Source organism: Musca autumnalis, unplaced genomic scaffold, assembly GCF_047663935.1.
Source record: "Musca autumnalis isolate F117 unplaced genomic scaffold, ASM4766393v1 scaffold_5, whole genome shotgun sequence".
NCBI lineage: Eukaryota > Metazoa > Arthropoda > Insecta > Diptera > Muscidae > Musca > Musca autumnalis.
Genome location: NW_027412088.1, coordinates 44,398,091 through 44,419,144, shown reverse-complemented (window position 1 = coordinate 44,419,144; position 21,054 = coordinate 44,398,091). Strand labels below are relative to the sequence as shown.

Below are 21,054 nucleotides of genomic sequence, written 5' to 3'. Positions count from 1 at the left end.
AGCTCGTCTATAAAGACTCCATTCAGCTCATCTATAAAGCATCTTATTAGCTCATCTATAAAGACTCCCCTTAGTTTGTCTATAACGACTTTATTCAGCTTATCTCTAAAGACTTCCTCCACCCCACCAGATCGACCCCTCCAGCTCATTTTAAAGACACCCTTCGGCTGGTCTATAAATATAAAGACCACCTTCGGCTCCTCTATAAAGTCTCCCTCCAGCTCGTCCATAAAGACTCCCTCCAGCTCGTCTACAAAGACTCCCTCCAGCTCGTCTATAAAGACTCCCTCCAGCTCGTCTATAAAGACTCCCTCCAGCTCGTCTATAAAGACTCCCTCCAGCTCGTCTATAACGATTCCCTCCAGCTCGTCTATAACGATTCCCTCCAGCTCGTCTATAAAGACTCCCTCCAGCTCGTTTATAAAGACTTCCTCCAGCTCGTCTATAAAGATTTCCTTCCACACATGTATAAAGACTGCCTTCCGATCATCTATAAAGACTCCCTTAAGCTCGTCTATAAAGACTCCCTTCAGCTTGCCTTTAAAGACTCCCTTAAGCTCGCCTATAAAGACTCCCTCTGGCTCGTCTATAAAGACTCTCTCCAGCTCTTCTATAAAGACTCCCTCCAGCTCGTCTAGAAACACTCCCTTCAGCTTGTCTATTAAGACCATCTTCAGATCGTCTCTAAAGACTTGCTTCAGCTCATCTCTAAAAATCCCCTCAGCTCCCTTCAGCTTGTTTATAAACATTCCCTATCGCTTGTCTTTATAGACTCCCTTAGATATAATGATTCCATCTTAAGCTTTTTTCTCCCTCTCTATAATGTTATAACTCTCCCAATCACATTTAAATCTCATTTGAATTTTCACTTGTTTTCCCGTTTCCACTGGTCAATGTACAGTTAAGCATCGATTATGGCAAAAACTATGACGGTCCTCCACTGGACAATAATTGCAATTACAACTATATGATCAAACTGAACAACAAAAGAGGTTGCAAAAAAATAATTCCACCAAGTGGTTAGCTACCCATGCAAAGGAGGCCAAAGAAAGAAAAAACACTTAATAATCTGATATCAAAACCTGGCAAAGTTCGACGCCAACAGCCTCTTTCAACAATGGGCGATCACTTTCATTTTCATTTGAAGGCCATCTACATGAAAAATAAACATACAGCTTCGCTTGGCCAAAAGAAAGAAAGACCAATCTTACATCTCTTTTCAGGGGGGAGGGAAAGAGAAAGCAAACAAGCCGAAGAGAGAGAAAAATATTTAAAAACATAATAAAATTACATGGCTGTAAGCTTTTAAAACGGATGTGTCAGGCTTTATTGTTATAATGCAAAAAAAAAAACGAAAAACAAACAGCCGTGCGACATAAACTGGATTTTGATTCCATGGAAAAGTATGTGGCCGGCACTTGATGACTTGACCATACACCGAAGAGTCAATGAAACGCCTAAAATTTGTATGGAAATGAAAGCAAGCTGTGTACATTTTATGTTCATAAATCACTTGATGAAATGCTGGTGCCTCTTGACGACAAGCCATAATACTGTCAAGTTTACAAGCATCACTGCTGCAGGCAGATTATGGTCATGCCAATGGAATGCCTTAAAGCCCTTTTGATATTTACAAAATAGAAATAAGTATTGACATGTTTATGATCTATTAAAAAAATTACAAGGAGTTTAACAAACAATATAGAAGAATGTCAAATTTCCCATATATGTAGTAATCTCGTTTCACCTTCTGTAAATGCACTCCATTAGTTAGCATATAAAGGCACCTACCTATCATAGCTACTATAAATGCTATTTCTTTGCCGAGGTAATTTTTGGAAATTCCTGCAGTTATTTACAAAATTACCTTTAAAAGCTTGTGTCATAATAAAACGCAATTGCAGCAGTATTATGTATTAGTTTTTCCTTTCACTTTCTTAACGTTAAGGAGTAAAATTTAACCCCAGTCCTATTGCATTTTATGTGAACTCCTCGTATCGCACAAAGAAACGCCCTATTAAAATATTTCAAGTGCATTGTTTTCAAATGGTCAATGAGACAGACAATGGCTACTAGCTGCGGTCTTCATGATTACCGTAATCATGTCATGATGATAATGATTACAATAACAATGGTGGTAATGTTAATAAAGCTACTGGCCTCACTGCTAGATGATGGATGCTATAGTTTTTCTGTACTTCATTGTCCATCAGCTACGAAATATTTCCCTAACATTTCCCTTGCCACTATTTTTATGGTCAATGTCTTTAACGTCACTTTTAAGATCATGTTATGACATTTGAGCGTTTTATTTTGCAATCACCGTTTTTGCAAGTGAAAGTAATGCAATGTTATCTTACAAATTACACACATACACCACAATATATATGTACACCTGAGAAAAACACTTCACAGATGAATGAAAACCTAATTATAGAAGTTATAGCTTTTAATAAAATCCAATAAGAAAGGAATACAAAGATAAACTATTGTGGGGAGAAACAAAAAAGAGTCAAAATTGTTTGTTATTTTGCCATAAAACCAAATCACTTTCTCACCTGGGTAATGTAACACTTTGCTTACAGGTTCCTTTCTCTCCAGTGATTTATCGCATCATGTAAATATTATTAAGATTATTATGGCCTTGAACTCTTTCTCTTACACATGGCAGCATTTGGTTATGAGAAAGCCTGTTCCAGTGAATTTCTCTATAACTGATTTGATTTACCAACAGGTGTAACTGGACATAAACTAGGTGAAATGCAAACTGATATAACTTTGTAGCAAAGATAAAGGGATGGAGAGAGATTTTAACGAAACGAGCGAAAGGGAGTTTTTATAGACGAGCTGAAGGGAGTATTTATAGACAAACTGAAGGGAGTCTTGAAAGGAATCTTCATAAACGAGTTGAAGGGAGTCTTAATAGACGAACTGAAAGGAGTCTTTATAGAAGAGCGAAAGGGAGTTTTATGAACGAGCTAAAAAGTGTCTTTATAGACGAGCTAAAAAGTGTCTTTATAGACGAGTTGAAGGGAGTCTCTATAGAGGAACTGAACAGAGTCTTTATAGACGACATAAAAGAAACCTTTTTAGACTACCTAAAGAGAGTCCTTATAGATGACCTCAAGGGAGGAGGAAGGAGGAAGAAGAGGAGGAAGATTTTATAGACAAGATGAAGGGAGTCTTTATAAACGAGTTGAAAGGAGTCTTTATAGACGAGCTGAAGGTAGTATTTATAGATGACATGAAGAAGAACGAAAGTGAGTCTTTAGAGATGAGCGAAAGTGAGTCTTTATAGACGACCGAAAGGGGATCTTTATAGACGAACGAAATGGAGTCTTTATAGACGAACGAAATGGAGTCTTTATAGACGAACGAAATGGAGTCTTTATAGAAGAGCGTAGGGGATTCTTTATAGACGAGCAAAAGGGAGACTTAATAAAAGAACGAAAGTGAATCTTTGTAGATGAGTGGAAGGGAGTCTTTATAGACGACCGAAAAGTAGTCTTTATAGGCGAGCTGAAGGGAGTCTTTGTAGACGAGCGAAAGGGAGTCTTTAGAGATGAGCGATAGCGAGTCTTTATATACGAACTAGAGTTGTGCCAAAGGAACTATATGGAACTATATAGTTCACTTCGCAGTTCCAATGGCCCACATTTTTTCTTTGAACAAACTGCGTATACTTACTATCACACGTTATATTTCATGATGTTACTCATACGTTTTGGAACTAGTACAAGGAACTAGGAACTAGATTACCCAACTCTAATACGAACGAAAGGGGGTCTTTATAGAAGAACGAAAGGGATTCTTTATAGACGAACGAAAGGGAGTCTTTATAGACGAACGAAATGGAGTCTTTATAGGCGAACTTAAGGGAGTTTCTATAGATGAGATGAACGAAGTTTTTAAAGACAAGCTGAAGGGAGTGTTTATAGATAAGCTGAAGGGAGTTTCTATAGAAGCGAAAGGGAGTCTTTGTAGACGAGCGGAAGGGAGCCTTTATAGACGAGCAAAAGGGAGTCGTAATACAAGAACGAAAATGAGTCTTTATAGATGAGTGGAAGGGAGTCTTTATAGACGACCAAAAGGTGGTCTTTATAGGCGAGCTGAAGCCAGTCTTTGTAGACGAGCGAAGGGAGTCTTTTTAGACGAGCTTAAGGGAGTCACTATAGACGAGTTAAAGGGAGTCATTATAGACGAGTTTGTAGACGAGCGAAAGGGAGGGTTTATATACGAGCGAAAGGTAGTCTAAAAGGAGTCTTTTTAGGCTGGAAGGAGTATTTGTAGGCAAGCTGGAGGGAGTCTTTATAAACGAGCTGAAAGTTGTCTTTATAGACTAGCTGAAGAGAGTCTTTATAGACGTGCGCAAGTGAGTCTTTATAGAAGAGTGTAAGGGTGTCTTTATAGACGAGCGAATGCGTGCCTTTACAGAAGAGCGACATGGAGTCTTTATAGTTGAGTGAAAGGGAGTCTTTATAGTCGAATGAAAGGGATTCTTTATGGGCGAGAGAAATAGAGTCTTTATAGACTAGCGAGAGGGAGTCTTTATAGACTAGGGAGAGCGAATCTTTATAGAGGAGCAAAAGGAAAAGTCTTTATAGAGGAGCTGACGAGAGTCTTTGTAGGCGAGAGAAAAAGTATTTTTATAGGCTAGAAGTAGGAAGTCTTTATAGACGACCTTAAGGGGAGAGATACCAGGATCTTTATATATGAGCTGAGGGGAATCTTTATAGACGAGCGAAAAGGAGTCTATAGACGAGATGGAGGGAGTCTTTGTAGACGAGCGAAAAGGAGTCTATAGACGAGATGGAGGGAGTCTTTATAGACGAGCGTTAAAGTGTCTTTATAGACGAGCGTTAGCGAGTATTTATAGGCGAGCGTTAGAGAGTCTTTATGGACGAGCTGAAGGGGGTCTTTATAGGCGAACTCAAAGGAGTCTTTACGGACTATTTTAGAAAAGTGGATGAGTCTTCCCAGACGAACGAAAAGGAGTCTTTATGGACGAGCTGAATGGAGTCTTTATAAACGGGCTGAAGGGAGTCCTTACAGGCGAGCAGAAGGGAGCCATTATAGACGAGCTGAAGGGGGGCTTTATTGACGAACTGAAAGAAGTGTTTATTAACTATTTTAGACAAGCCAATGAGTCTTCCCAGACAAGCGAAAAGGAGTATTCATAGAAGAGCTGAAGGGGTCTTTATAAACTAGCGAAAGGGAGTCTTTACAAACTAGCTGAATGGAGCCTTTATAGATAGGAGGCCTTATAGACGATCTGAATGTAGTCTTTATAGACGAGCGAAAGGGGGTCTAGAGACGAGATGGAGGGAGTCTTTATAGTCGAGCGTTAGAGATTCTTTATAGACGAGCTGAATGGGGTCTCTTTAGGCGAACTCAAAGGAGTCTTTACGGACTATTTTAGAAAAGTGAATGAGTCTTCCCCTCAGTAATGTTGGCGACATTTCCTGAGTATTCCAGCCATTTAAAACTTCTCTACAAGTGGTGTCTTAAGACACGCCATTCGGACTCGGCGATAAACAGTAGGTCCCATATCATTGAGCTAATATGAATTGGGGTGCACTCATTGATATGAGAGAAGTCTCCCTTGTCCCGAGCGAAAAGGAGTCTTTATAGACGAGCTGAAGGGAGTCTTTACAGACGAGCAGAAGGGAGCCTTTATAGACGAGCTTAAGGGAGGCTTTATTGACGAACTGAAAGGAGTGTTTATGGACTATTTTAGACAAGCCAATGAGTCTTCCCAGACTAGCGAAAAGGAGTCTTCATGTACGAGCAGAAGGGAGTCTTTGTAAACGAGTGGAAGGGAGTCTTTACAGACTGTCTGAAGGGAGCCTTTATAGACAAGCTGAAGGTGGTCTTTATAGACGAGCTGAGAGGAGGAGTTATAGACGAACTGAAAGAAATCTTTACGGACTATTTTAGACAAGCGAATGAATCTTCCCAGACGAGCAAATATGAGTAGTTATATGCGAGCTGAATGGAGCCTTTATATATTAGCGTAGGGGGTCCTTATATACAAGCAAAAGGGGGTCTATAGATACGAAAGAATGTGAGACTTTATAGGCGAGCGAAACGGAAGTTTTAAAAGCGCCCTTCAAAGGGAGTCTTTATTCACGAGCAAAATACAATATTTTTGACGGATACATGTGAATCTTGAGTCTGCATAAACGTGCTGAAATAAATTTTAGCAGACGAGCTGATTCACACAACTTGAGTTAAAATGAAGATATCGAGAAAATTACATGTGAAATTATATGGTTTGACTATGCTTGAGGAGGATGCAATTTATGGTCTGGTTACATACACGAAGGATCGTGAAAAGTCGAATTTTCGACTTTCCCCACAACCAAAAGTCGGCTTCGATTTTTATACCCTTTTGGGCAACACGTTTACTAATATTAAATCGATTAAATTTTCCCGGGAATTCACAGCACCAACATGGACCCATTAGTCTGCTCTGGCAATGCTTCTTTACCGTGCCGCTGCAAGACCAAACCAAGTTTATGTGTTTGAAACATTGACATCAGCCAATAGAATTGCTGTTATTGATGCTCCATCTCAAATACCCCTGAAATCTTGTTGGTCCTACTGACATACCCACTCGCAGTTGCTTCACCAAATTCCATTTACCCTACTTGTCACATGTGCAGAGTGGAGGCCAGTATATATAGTTATCGTACCTCTCTAAGTTTTTCCAGAGCCACATGTTGGTTCCATTGTGATTAATGTGGTAAAACAAAAACCAGTAGATGTCGCCCAACCGCAGCTAATAATCGTTTAGTCGAAAGTCGAATTACATATCCCCAATATGGTCAGCTAATTGCTGATAAACATCTTGTTTGCACTGCATTATCTTAGTGCACTTAATATCCATTACTTGTTACTCGCCACATATGCTACAGTATTGCCATATTGAAATTGCTAACTCCAGTATAAAATGTTATGCATTAAGAATGTTCATAATATATCACAGAGGGCAACGGTAATTTGCATTAAGATGTGCATTTAATTTTACCCTGACATCGACAGATTCTTCATTTATGAATCAGTTAATTGTTGGTTAACATGTATTTTGTTGTTCTTTGTACTGCAAATTTTTGGTTGCACTGCTTTATCATTTTGCACTGCAATATCCATTCCTAGTTACTCAGTGCCAATAGTAGAATGTTGCTACAGTATTGCCATATTAAAATTATTAAATGTAGTTTAAATTCATTTCAATTTTGTGCATAATATACCTAGAAATACGGCAACGTTAATTTGCATTAAAATGTGCATTTAATTTTACCCTGACAGACGACAGTTTCTGCATTTGTGAATCAGCTGATTTTTGGTTAACCTGTACTGTATTATTGTATGCACTTCTTTATCATTTTGCACTGCAATATCCATTCCATGTTATTCATTGCAAATCAATAGAATGTTCTTACAGTATTGCCATATTTAAATTAGTAAATGCAGTTTAAATTCAGTTCGATTTGTCTGTCTATGGTATAAGAATGTCCATAATTCACGCATTCCCCTGTAACTATGCCTGATAAGATCTAAATAGGCAGTACATAGTTTCCGACATTCTTAGAGCTAAGTTGAAAATACGTATCTAATTTATTACTTAACACCTTTGGCAATTCACCAATGGAAAACCGATTGAGCAATAACAGATCGATTATAAAAATTACGCTATACCAGAGTACCTTATAACGATCGCAAGCAAACCAATTAAAATTTATTAACAAATTCACTTTCACGCTTTGTTAATGAATCACATAAAGGAAAATCATTCACATCGATGATAAAAACAACATCAAGGCAATTCTCCCAGAAGACACACAAAAAAAAACATTGTTCCACAACATCCCATACGGGACAAGGGAGACTTCTCTCTCATATCAATGAGTGCACCCCGATTCATATTAGCTTAATGATATGGGACCTACTGTTTATCGCCGAGTCCGAACGGCGTGTCTAAAGACACCACTTGTAGAGAAGTTTTACAAGGCTGAAATACTCAGGAAATGTCGCCAACATTACTGAGGGGTATTTTGCCACCGTTGAAAAATGTTTGATGTTGCCTGGCCGGGGAATCGAACCACCGACCTTCTGCGTGCAAGGCGGGCGTGCATACCATTGCACCACGGTGGCACCCGAAGACAATTTGCATAAAAAACAAGCAGACCACAAACATCGGCATACATATAGATCATGTTATTGCATAGCGAAATATGAGATCACGTTATTGAAAACGTGACATCCTATTCTCCTCTATTCTTGCATTTATTTGCCATGATTCATTATAATTCTTTAATCTTACCACTCTTTCCTTTCTACTTATTTTTCAGGCTTTACAATGATGACAAGACACCTGCAATTCTTGTGTGCCACCACTTGCATATGGCTGTTTGCTGCTGCCCAACAGTCCTCTTCGTTTGACAAATGGTCACGTCAACTGGAAGCTGCCAGCCCAGCAGTTTCGGATAGCTTCGATTGGATACCATTAGCCCAACCCGGAGATAGTGCAGCCACAACAAAAGATCGTTCTGGAAATGGCCGTGTTCTCACCTATTCGCAATCATTTCCACCCAGTTCTAAATTCAGTGAATTGACAAAGGGATTTGGCAATCCTCAACAATCGGCAAAACCGACACCATTTGATTTCCCCTTCCCATTCCAACCGTTTGGCAATGCTCCTCAGACACAGTCGTTGAGACAGTCCAACCCCCCTGCTCTTAAGCCTCAAGACTCAACATCACAATCATTTTTCAAATTTGAAATGCCTTTCAATCAACAGAATGCACGTCCCGCTGAATTGGCTGCGTCTGGTGTCAATACTGGCTATCAAATTTCGCATGCTTTTGGAAATGGTGCCCAGGCAACGGTGTTCAGTTCGCCCTTATTTAATCAGCAACCAAATTTCCCTTCAGATTTTCATCCCCTGCCACAAAAACCATTTACCCAACAATTGCAACAGCCCCAAAAGGCCTCATTCTTGCAGCCAAATTTAATTGATGACCCATTGTCGTTGAAGAATTTCTTTAAGGAAAACAAACCATTGCCCACACCATCATCATCTCTGCAGGCCGTTACACCACAAGTTTTCCCCTCTAATCCACCAGCCGAACCATCATTCCCCTTGAGAAATAATTTCAACAATGTACCCTCGGCTCCATCTGGTCCCCAGGATTCGCAATTCTTGTATGTACCCTACAATGATGTTTTCAATTTCCCAGCTCCTCAGGCTCAGCCACAGCAGCAGCAACAACCTCAGCCCCAACAACAGCCACAAAATCCTTTTGAGCAAAACACAAAATTCGGTGCCAATTTGCCAACCGTTAATCCCTATCAAATTAATCAGTTCTATACCCCGGATCCAGTTCAACCACAAAACAATTTGTTTGCCATAACCACCACCACGGTTAAGCCACAGACAACCTCATTGAAGCCCGCCAACATTTTCCAGAGTTATGTTACTCCCCAATTTACAACACCAGCACCCAAACCTAAACCAAAGGCCCATCAACCTGCATTGGCCATGTTCCTTTACCGTGCCTCTGCAAGACCTACCCAAACAGATGTGGTGGAAGCATTGGCCACATCCAATAGTATTGCTGTTATTGATGCTCCTTCCCAAAATACCCCTGACATCTTTGTTGGTCCAGCTGGCATGCCCACACCCAATGGCTTTACCAAATTCGACTTACCCTACTTGTCACAATTGCAAAGTGGAGGCCAGGATATCAATGACATACCATACTTTGTGGCTCCTCTAAGTTATCGTACTCCCGGTGGATTCCATAAGATTTTATTGCCTGAGCCACATGTTGGTTCCATTGTAATAAATTTGGCCAAGCAAAGGCCGCCAGCTCCCGCCCAACCCCAACAGACAAATGTGTATTATCAACCCCAATTACAAGATGTTCCAGCCACAACACAGCGCCCGCAGACCACAACCCAGCAGGCCAATGTTTACTATCAACCCCAATTGCAGGAAGTCCAAACCTCTACACATCGTCCTCGCCAACGTGTCAAGGGAAATGCCAATCGTGGCAACAAATACAGTTATTATTTGGACCAAGATGCCATACAAGAAGTTGCCTCACCACAAATCACACAAAAGGAACGTCCCAAAAAGAAACGTCCTCAACACTCGCAAAAGGTTGAGCAAAACTCGTTCTCGCAACAACAATTGAGTAATCCCTATGCCCAGTTCAATCCCATACCCAATCAAATCACGGCTGATGATTATTACAAGGTTGCTACCAAGCCCAGTACCACATCGACCACCAGCACAACCAGTACCACAACTTCAACTACCTCTACAACGGCTGCCCCACAAACTTATTTCTCCTATAATACCCAAGCTCAAGTAGAATTCCCCGGCTCAAGTGGCCATTTGTATCACAATATCAATCAACCTGCTGCCCAACCTCAACCGCAAGAAGAGAAACCACGCCTTACCACCAGACCAACATTGGGCGCCACCACTGCTGAAGAAGAATATCGCATGAAACAATACTACAAACAACAGGATGCCATACGTAATCGTCCAAAGATTGTGAGCCAAACTAATTCACCTTACGATCAAGTCCAATACACGCCAGTTAGTTTGGAATATGATATCGCACCCAAGACCACAACAGTTAAGCCACGCATTACCTTCTTTAGCCCCACCGTGGGACCGGTGGCCGATGAGGAGTTCAATACCCTACCACCCAGACAACAAGTGACCACTCAAAACAACAACTTGCCTGCCAATCATCGTCCTTCTTATGTGCAAAATGAAATTACCGATAGTCCTGTGGAATATGAACCCAATCCTTATCAATTGCCTTCGGAATTGCCCTCATTGACACCAAGTTTGCCCGGTTTGGTAAACAATCTTAAGGATATGAACAAACAGCAGCAACAGCAACAAATTGCTAATGAAGAACAGACCACAGTTACACCAAGCCCGGAACCAGAAACAACAACGACAAGACCAACACGCCGTCCCATCCATCGCATAAGAAAACCAACCAAGGCCAGTAATATTGTGGATAATGGCGATAATAGCGAAACTGAAACCTTTACACGACGCCCCTTGAATCGTGTACGCAAACCATTCGGCTCACGTAACACCATTGGCTCGGCTATTACCACCAATTTGGAGAGCAGTAACAGCAACAACAACAATGATGCCGCCACCACCAGCACAACAAGACGTCCTTCAGGTTCACGCAATCCCCTGATACGCAATCCCAACCGCATTCGTTATCAACCTACACCCGAGGAGAGGCAGTCATTGAGAATTAAACAGAGAAAGAAGTATGGCGGCTCATCAAAGGATGTGGAACCAACTGAAGATTTGGACTATCAACGTGATGTTTTGAAACAAAACTACCCGGTTATAAGACCTGCTGCTGGGCGTACTCCCAGCAGTCCCACAGCTAGACCTAGCTCGTATGACATTACCACCACTGAAGCTCCCGCATCGGAAACACAACAGGTTTATACCGTAACACCCAGCAATCACATTGACAACAGCAATGATCAAGTATTCCCGGCTGGCCTCTTGGAACCCATGCAAATAGCTCAACAATATAATCAATATAAGGATAATTATGGACCAGGTTATTTCCCCAATCAAGAAGATTTGAACCCGACAGAACCGCTGAGAAATGATATTAATCCAGTTTATACCACATATCCCACAACAACACCGGTCCCAGCTACAGAACCACCAACGACCACAACAACCACGACGACTACAACTACCACAACAACTGAGGCCCCTGTAGTGACAACAACACGTCGTTCACCATTCCGCAGAAATAATCCCAGAACAAGACCCACAACCACAGAGGCGCCCACAACAACCACACCGGCAACGGAAGAGAGACCATCGGTAAGTTTGAGAATTAATAATTGAAACTTTTTTTAACCATACAACCTGAGGAAAATTGAAAACAAATTGGAATATGGGATCTTATCAGGGGGTTCTATCTTAAAACGGATGACAGTTTATAATATTATTCCATTGCGTTTCACTTATAGTAGTGGACCACACATTGCTTCCCACAGACCGACCTAGCGCGTTATAGTTGGTTAAGATATATTTTTTATCTGCACCCCAAGTGCTTTCCGCTAGGGACTTGAAGACCTTCTACCTTACATCAAAATAGCTGCGGCATGCGTGAACGACATGTTCATACAATCGAATGTGACCCCTAGAACCTTGGGGTAGTAAGCGGTCGGATGTCCATTACCATTAACCAGGACAGTCAGTTCTGTGCTCTGTGCTCAACTCCGCAGTCCATGTGGTGAACAGATGGACGTAGATTTAGAGGGGTGTTTGCATATTCGTCACTCGAAAGGGATTGGAAAGATCGCTTAAATAGGAGTTCAGCCTTTCAAAAATCACATTAGGAAAGGTACCGCACCCCAAGGTCGTGCAATCTTTCGCATATCTAAACAGTTCCGTAGATATAACTCAACTGTTTCACTTTATGTGTCTTCGACTTCTTGTTCCGAATTCCACTTCACGTAAGACTGGTGTTCACACATATAATTGATTATCAAAACATGGCCGGAGAGTAGTCTGCCAGACGTCCTTAAACGGGTGTTTAACTATATCAAAGGATTTTGATAAGTTGGGCGCCACCATCACTGTTCTATCACACGGCTTGTTCTGGTTGAGTACTCGACTAATATGTGTGGAGATGGCGTGCAGCGCGGTTGTCGTGCTGTGCTGCTTACGGAACCCATGTTAATTTTGGGCAACTGGATAGCTTTTTTGGCGCAGGGGAGGATTAAAGCTTCAAGGGTCTTTGCTACGGGCGACAAAAGCGAAATCGGTCTGTACGACTCTCCCTTGGCATCCTTGCCTGGCTGCATATGAGACTCCACCCTGCCCATTTTCCAGACTTCGGGAACGACATGGGTGGCTAGCGACATGTTGAGAACTTTTGTGATATACTCGACTCCCTCCGGCTTCTCCAGCTGTTTCACAATTACAATGGAGATTCCATCAGGGTCCAACGCTTTGGGGGTGCTCGACGAATTGTCGACTAAAATAACTTGCGCACCTCTTCGAATCAGTCAGTGTAACGTCGCCAAACTTGACTGAGGTCCAGTCTTCCTTCTTTCCAGGATTCGAGAGTAATTTAAGCATTGCCCACAATTCACTTATTCCGGCTTCAATGTTGCAACTCTTCAGATGATGTAGCCACTTTTTTCACTTATGCTCACCGACCAACCTGTTAACTTCCTGGGTCAGCTCCCTGGTTCGCCGGGGTTGGCACATTGAAACTCATCACACTAATTTTCTAATCCAATCTCCTCTGCTGGGAAATTTCGTCGCGTTTCGGGTATTCGACCAGCAGGTATACGGCGAGCGGCTGCAGTAGTGATGATGATGTTGGGCAGATCCTAAAGCGGTGATTAGTGAACTCTCAGAAACCAGACCAATTAGCTTTCCCACGATTGATGAAAGTGGGGCGTTTAGAGGTCCCTTCTGATTCCCGAACATCATTTCCAGTCGCCTCTGCTAGGAATTTTGGTTTCGCTCCGGGTATTAGTGCAGCAGGTATATGGCAAGCGGCTTCAGCAGTGATGATTAGAGTGGGGCGATTTGAACACTATCACGGGCGTCTAAAGTTTCTGATTCTTGGGATTGTACTGAGCAAAAAAGTCCACTAGACCATATGTCTACGGTGAAAATCGAGCCCCCGGATTTTGACTTGAAGTTTCTTTTCAAGGTTTTTCGGATATTTTGGTATGTATGTAACAGCCAAACCACTGAGATTTTCGATCCAACACAAAGACAAAAATTGTAGCCAAGACAATAATTAAGAACTCTCTAGTACATCGCAAAAGCATTGGAACGCTCCTTCAGGCAGTTATGGCCCCGAGAAAGTGCACATTTTTCGGAAAATGTCGATAAATTACACTGTGCTACAAAATTTGACTCACAGTCAGTGGGTGGAAATTTCCTTTTGGAGATGAAACCCCTTGGTGAGTGTACTAAGAACGCAAAAGGAAATTTTCAGGATGGGTCAAGTTTCTGAGATATGGTTTGGCCAAAATATCCTTGAAAACAATTTCAAGTCAAAATACGGGGGCTCGATTTTCACCGTAGACATATGGTCTAGCGGACTTTTTTGCTCAGTACAATCCCAAGAATCAGAAACTCCAGGCGCCCACTATCACTTTTTTCCTTCCATACAAATCGCCCCGGCCTAGTGATGATGGTACTTGAACATCAGAGGGGTTGGGCAAATCTCTAAAGCGATGATTAGTGAACTCTCAGAAACCAGGCCAAATACCTTTCCCATGATCGATGAAAGTGCGGCGTTCAGAGGTGAAGAAATCGGGCGGTCTGCTGATAGAGACAATTATGGGGAGATTGTCTGACCCAAGAGAAAGGACGGGTTATCTGGTGACGTCATTTGTCAGATTTGGTGACACGATGGTTATGTCTGGCGAACTGTAACACTCTCCGCAAATTCTTGTAGGGGCATCCTCATTGACCGTGCAACACGTAGAGTCATATATCTTTTCAGCCAGTACTATACCCCTCTGGTCGTTTCCGAGGACCGAATGCCACAACTCATGATGAGCATTAAAGTCCCCCAAGACCAGACGGTTAAGATCTTCCAACAGCAGACCAATGTTGGGCCTATAACCTGGAGTACAGCTATTTATCGGTGGGATGTATACGTTAAGCAACTCTACCTCAGCAGTTACACACGTGAATGCTAACCCCATATATTCAATTAGAGCCAGGCTCAAGCGAGATAAGAATGTATGGAACAGACTGGTGCAATAGGAAAGCTAATCCCCACCTCCACTTCTGGTGCACGTTGTAACCATCACAACGCTGTAAGCTGCAGCTGTTTTTGAGCTTGGGTTCCTGCACCGCCGCGACCATGATATTCTTCCGACTCATCAAAGGGATTATGTGCTGCGTGTGCGGCTGCTGTTAGAGGAAATACGGGGGAGTCGCGTGTTCTGATGACGACGACTCACGGCGGGCTGTATTCACTCAGCATGCAACAACATAGTCCATGTCGTAGTCACTCACATGGACGTTTCCATGTCACCGAAGTTTGTGGGTGTGACAAACTGAGCACATCCATTCCTCCGACCACGCATGGACCAAAAGAATCCGAAGCAGGCATTCCAGGATAAGATGCTACCAACACAGAAAAATGATACAAACTGTGTACATAGAGGTGGCAGCCGCTGGCCGGAACACGGATATGGCTAGAAGCATTTTTGAAGTATTTTACTGCTTACGAAGTCCATGCTGATGTTCGGCAAAGAGTGACTTGGCTTTCCAGGATTGTACGTCAATCTGACCCCAGACTGTTGTACATCTCCATTAGGTATGGAAACAAGGTTGGCGACGCATGTAGCAGGATCAGCGGTTGATTCCATCCTGTGCGAAAGGTCTATAATACTGAAATGCGTGACACGCCTATAAAATCCCCGAGTCACTAATTACATTGTTGACAAGATTCAATCCCTCGGTTCATCGGATCTTGTTGTCATCCTTAGAACCGGAAAAAATGGATCGAAATTAGTCCATAATCCATATCTTCTGCTGACGATGCCTTAGGATGTTGGATCCCTCAAGAGGATCTTGCGGAATCTGGACGCAGAATTAAGTTGGCATTCTCGACCCCGGTTTTAAGGAAGCATTCCTTATAGGAATCTTAATCCGCACTAAGCTATTGATGCTAACTATTGGCGCTAGGGTTTACAATCCCTCCACCGAATCAGTCTGGAATTAACATTAAATATTAAACAAATGTTCATTTTATTTACAGATCCGCAATCGTTTGCCACCACGCAAGGTTATCAGAGTTCGTACACGTACCCGCCGTCCTTTGCATCCAGCCTCCTCAACTTCTGCAGCCCCCGAAGATGAAAATCAAGCCACGGAAGAACCAAAACAAAATTATCGCAAGGTGAATCGTTTCAATCAGGATCTCTATGACAATGAGGTTAGTAATGTTCAAACTTTCACAAAATTCCCTATTAAAAAAATACCCCCTTCTCTTTCGTTTATCTCACAGCAGACACCCAGACGTCGTTATAAAAATAAATTCCAATTGGAGGGCCAGGAATCGCAATGGTCACCAGCCGTGAAAGTGGGACCCACACATAATTTTAAGCCCATCAATCCCAAGTTTCACAACAGCAATCGTCATCGTTTTGAAGATGAGCCAGAAATTGTAACAGTGGGTCCCAATGGTGAGGGTCAGGACAACTATGAAGTTAAGGTATCGGCCAATTTGGCACCAACTGGTAGCAGTGGTCCACAACTGAAGGAACCAAATTTGAAGTAAGTCTAACATAAAATTCCAATGGCCGTATCTAATTTTATGTTATTGCTTTTTAGACCCGAAAAATCCTTTGCTGAACTTCTTGAAGAAGTCATGGGAAAGGCACCCGAAGATAAAACTGCTGACAGCACCACCACTCCCTCGTCCACCTCTACCGATGGTAGCTATTTTGATGCCCAAAAGACAGCCATTGCCAATCGTTTGAATCGTCGTGGTAAATGGAAGAAGACCCGTGTTGTTGCCACCTCCAGCAGCAGCAGCAGCAATAATGGCGAAAGTTTCGAAACTGCCGAATCTCAAAATCTTGGCTCACAGCTGTTCAATACCCTGCACACAAAGGACAAAGCCAGCGTGGATATGGTTAAGGATTGGAAAACAACCACACCCATGACAACTGCCGCCGAAATAAACGCCATGTATAATTTGGATACCACCACACCAATTCCTGTCTCATCAATGGAGGATGAATATGCTTTGACAACCACAAAACCCGAAGAGGGCACAACCTTTGCACCCACAATGCCAATGAATTCGCCCGTTGAAGATATGATGGACATGATGACCGAAAAGACCATCAACAATGCTGAAGCAGAAGAAGAAAATGCCACACGTCGCATGGATGACACAGCCATGGAAGAAGATTTGGAAATTCAACCAAGTCTCTTCTCGGAGGTTAAGAAACAATTACATGAACTTTTCTCCATTGAAGATACCGGTGATGATACAGCAGTGACAGCAGCCTTGGCTGCAGTGGGCAAACGTCGCCAAGAATATACAAATATCAAGAGACCTAAGGTTGAGACCACCACCTTTGCCCCACAACCAGATTTCACAGAACCCATGTCGCCAGAAGATAAAATCGCCTTCCATCGAGAGCTAATGAAACACGTGGTATATGCCACATCGGCGCCAGCCAAAGAAGAGGAACAAACATCCGAGGCAGAAATTTGCTACAGAGGGCGTTGCATAAAATCCGATGATTTACCGGCGAATCATAAGCTAAATTAGGTTTTATTCTGTGTGTATTAGGTTAACTAGGACTTACTAGAAATTGCTCATACTGTTTTTCTACAATCTTCTTCTGACATCCTCTATTGTACCAAAAAAGAAACACGGTTTCTTCGTTTTCTTTCCCCACGAATAACAAAGTCATAAGTCCTCTCATCCCTATTTATTTTCCTACCATATCTTTTCGATATTTTGTAATTATATTTGTTTAGCTTTAATTTATAACGCAACAACAACAAAACCCGAATTGAACGATTTTCATTGTAATTAATTATTTTTTAATTTAATTTAGTTCCATTTCATTACGTTCTCCTGTCCACCACCTTCTATCTTACCTTCCACTAAAGAGATCACTGGAATAGTATCCACTTCCGATCAATCTCTTTTTAGTGCAATATGTGAACGAAGTTTTGTTTATTGGGTCTGTAACAGGTTTAAACAGAAAAATTCGCAACAGATATTGGAAATTTATTCATAAGTTTTAGTATTATTTATTTTTAAGTACTTTTTTGTAATATAAAACAAATAATAATAAATTACAATAATAATGTGTACGATATACAAAATAAACATTTAATTATATATAAATAAAAATTATTTTTAATAAATAAACAAAAAATTAAAATTGAAAATGTTTTATTTATTTTATTTACCATGTACCACTTTTAGCACCTAAAAGTATGCAAAGAATTTCCCATAAAAAGCGCTAAGGATACAATGGGAAGACTTTTCTTAAATCCATGGGTGCTGACGACAAGCAGGCAAAGTTCTCACTGTCGAACTTGGTACTGAATGTTTTAGGTGCACCAAAAACACAAACAAATCCTGACTTCTTAATATCGAAGTCTATCAAGACAATCTATATGTCTTTCAAAAAAGATAATGGATTTAGTCCACTGTGTTCATCCTGAAAAATATACGAAGAGAAAGTAGAAAGTGGGAAAAGGATGGTTGGAGAGTTTAGAATCTCTGTAGCTTAGGGGTAGTTTACACTATATGTAAATGTCATATGACATGAAATTTTTCATCATTATATAGCCGCTAATATGTGCAATATTGGGGATTTTCCTTACGCCATTTACTTTGTGTGTCCACACCAGCAAAAATGTAATAAAATTATGTCTCCACATTGCCTGCGTGGGTAGCTATGGAATGCTTTTATTTCGTATCATATGACATTTACATATAGTGTAAACTACCCCTTAGCTGAGTTCTGATAACCGACTAACAAATAGAGTCTCACTGCGCTACCAAAGGCCTGCAGGTTTATAATAGCATTTAGGGCCGCCTGCTATATACTTCCAGAGTGTGTACCGAAGCAGAGCGTTCCTCACTTCTACAGTCCGATTTATGAAAATTAAAGGCTTTTATGTCCACTTTAATCATCCTCAAAAATGAAGGTATTGAAGTAAATATGAACAATTAGCAACTAATAAGCTCTCCATCTATTTTAAGTCTAATACCTTGTAGGAAAATAATATTTTAACCGAGGATAATCACTTTATTCTGAAAAATGTCTGTGTGGAGACTTTCTACCCACAGTGAGTGCGATTCTACGGGGGCTATATGAAGACCTATTCACAAAAACTTTAGGTGAAAAGTTGTATAATCCCAAGGAACACTAAATACCACATTTCAGCCATTTCGTTGGTATATTTAGGCCACAACCTTCAAAATACCGAACATCGGGAGTTACCTTTCTATGGGGGCCATATGAAGGAGCCTACCTATACCAACGAATTTCGGATGGAGAGTTTTCTACCCCTAAGGGACACTAAATACCACAACCTTCAAAATACCGAAAATAGGGAGGTACCGTTCTATGGGGGCGAAAATAGCGAAAATCGGTGTGTTGCATTCTATGGGGGCTATGCGAAGACTTGGATCTATACCAAAAAATTTCTGGGGGTATACAATGACGACTAAATACCAAATGTCAGCCATTTGAGTGCCTTTAAAATTTTTTAAAAAATCCACGTTTTGTGCCCTAGGAGGATGCCTTTAAAATTCTTTAAAAAAACACTTTTTGTGGCCTAGGAGGATGCCTTTAAAATTCTTTAAAAAACACTTTTTGTGGCCTAGGAGGATGCCTTTAAAATTCTTAAAAAAATCCACGTTTTGTGGCCTAGGAGGAGGCCTCCAAAATTCTTTAAAAAATCCACTTTTGTGGCATAGGAGGAGGCCTCCAAAATTCTTTAAAAAATCCACGTTTTGCGGCCTAAGAAGAGACCGCTGAAATTCTTTAAAAAAATCACGTTTTGTGGCCTAAAAGGAGACCTTCAACATTTTTAAAAAAGTCCACGTTTTATGGCCTAAGAGGAGGCCTTTAAAAATCTTTAAAAAAATCCACGTTTTGTGGACCTCAAAATTCTTTAAAAATTCCACTTTTTGTGGCCTAGGAGTAGGCCTTTAACATTGTTTAAAAATTCCCCTTGTTGTGGCCTAAAAGGAGGCCTCCAAAATTCTTTAAAAAATCCCCTTGTTGTGGCCTAGGAGGAGGCCTCCAAAATTCTTTAAAAAAATCCACGTTTTGTGGTCTAGAAGGAGGCCTAAAAAATTCTTTAAAAAATCCACGTTTTGTGTTCTAGAAGGAGTCCTTCAAAATTCTTTAAAAACTCCACGTTTTGTGGCCTCCAAATTCTTTAAAAACTCCACGTTTTGTGGTCCTAGAGGAGGCCTCCAAAATTCTTTAAAAACTCCACGTTTTGTGGCCCTAGAGGAGGCCTCCAAAATTCTTTAAAAAAATCTTTAAAAAAAACACGTTTTGTGGCCTAGGAGGATGCCTTTAAAATTCTTTAAAAACTCCACGTTTTGTGGCCTCCAAAATTCTTTAAAAACTCCACGTTTTGTGGCCCTAGAGGAGGCCTACAAAATTCTTTAAAAAAATCTTTAAAAAAACACGTTTTGTGGCCTAGGAGGATGCCTTTAAAATTCTTTAAAAAATCCCCGTTTTGTGGCATAGGAGGATGCATTTAAAATTCTTTAAAAAATCCACGTTTTGTGGCCTAGGAGGAGACCTCCAAAATTCTTTAAAAAATCCACGTTTTGTGGCCTAGGAGGAGGCCTCCAAAATTCATTAAAAAATCCACGTTTTGCGGCCTAAGAGGAGGCCGCTGAAATTCTTTAAAAAAAATCACGTTTTGTGGCCTAAGAGGAGACCTTCAACATTCTTAAAAAATTACACGTTTTGTGGCCGAAGAGGAGGCCTTTAAAAATCTTTAAAAAATTCACGTTTTGTGGACCTCAAAATTCTTTAAAAATTCCACTTTTTGCGGACTAGGAGTAGGCCTTTAACATTGTTTAAAAATTCCCCTTATTGTGGCCTAAAAGGATGCCCCCAAAAGTCTTTAAAAAATCCACGTTCTGTGGCCTAGAAGGAGGCCTCCAAAATTCTTTAAAAAATCCAAGTTTTGTGGCCTAGGAGGAGGCCTCCAAAATTCTTTAAAAAATCCACTTTTTGTGGATATATAGAGGCTAAACCTTCAAAATACCGAAAATCGGAAAGTACCTTCTTTCTATGGTGGCTATATCAAAACGTGGATAGATATAGCCCATTTTCAACACCAAACCTCCTAGGAGTAATATAAACTTCTGTACAAAATTACTATGTTCTATCTTAAAAATTACGGCCTGCATTTGGATTTCAACAGACAGACGGACGGACGGACATGGCTATTTCGACTTAGAATTCTGATCAAGAATATAT

At 41.1% G+C, this 21,054-nt stretch overlaps 1 protein-coding gene across 3 annotated transcripts in view; it reads left to right on the top strand.

The window, feature by feature from the left end:
• Window positions 1-17,942, top strand: part of LOC141386973 (uncharacterized) — a 99,869-nt gene extending 81,927 nt beyond the window's left edge. For 2 of the 3 annotated variants that reach the window (XM_073955947.1, XM_073955946.1), the window contains exons 3-5: window positions 8,355-11,896; window positions 15,822-16,339; window positions 16,397-17,942. In XM_073955947.1, the coding sequence (XP_073812048.1) occupies window positions 8,363-11,896; window positions 15,822-16,339; window positions 16,397-17,348 (5,004 nt within the window). In that variant the 5' untranslated portion in view covers window positions 8,355-8,362 and the 3' untranslated portion in view covers window positions 17,349-17,942. The remainder of the gene's footprint in view (window positions 1-8,354; window positions 11,897-15,821; window positions 16,340-16,396) is intronic. The other variant, XM_073955948.1, reaches the window with a different exon arrangement.
• Window positions 17,943-21,054: the final 3,112 nt, after the last annotated feature.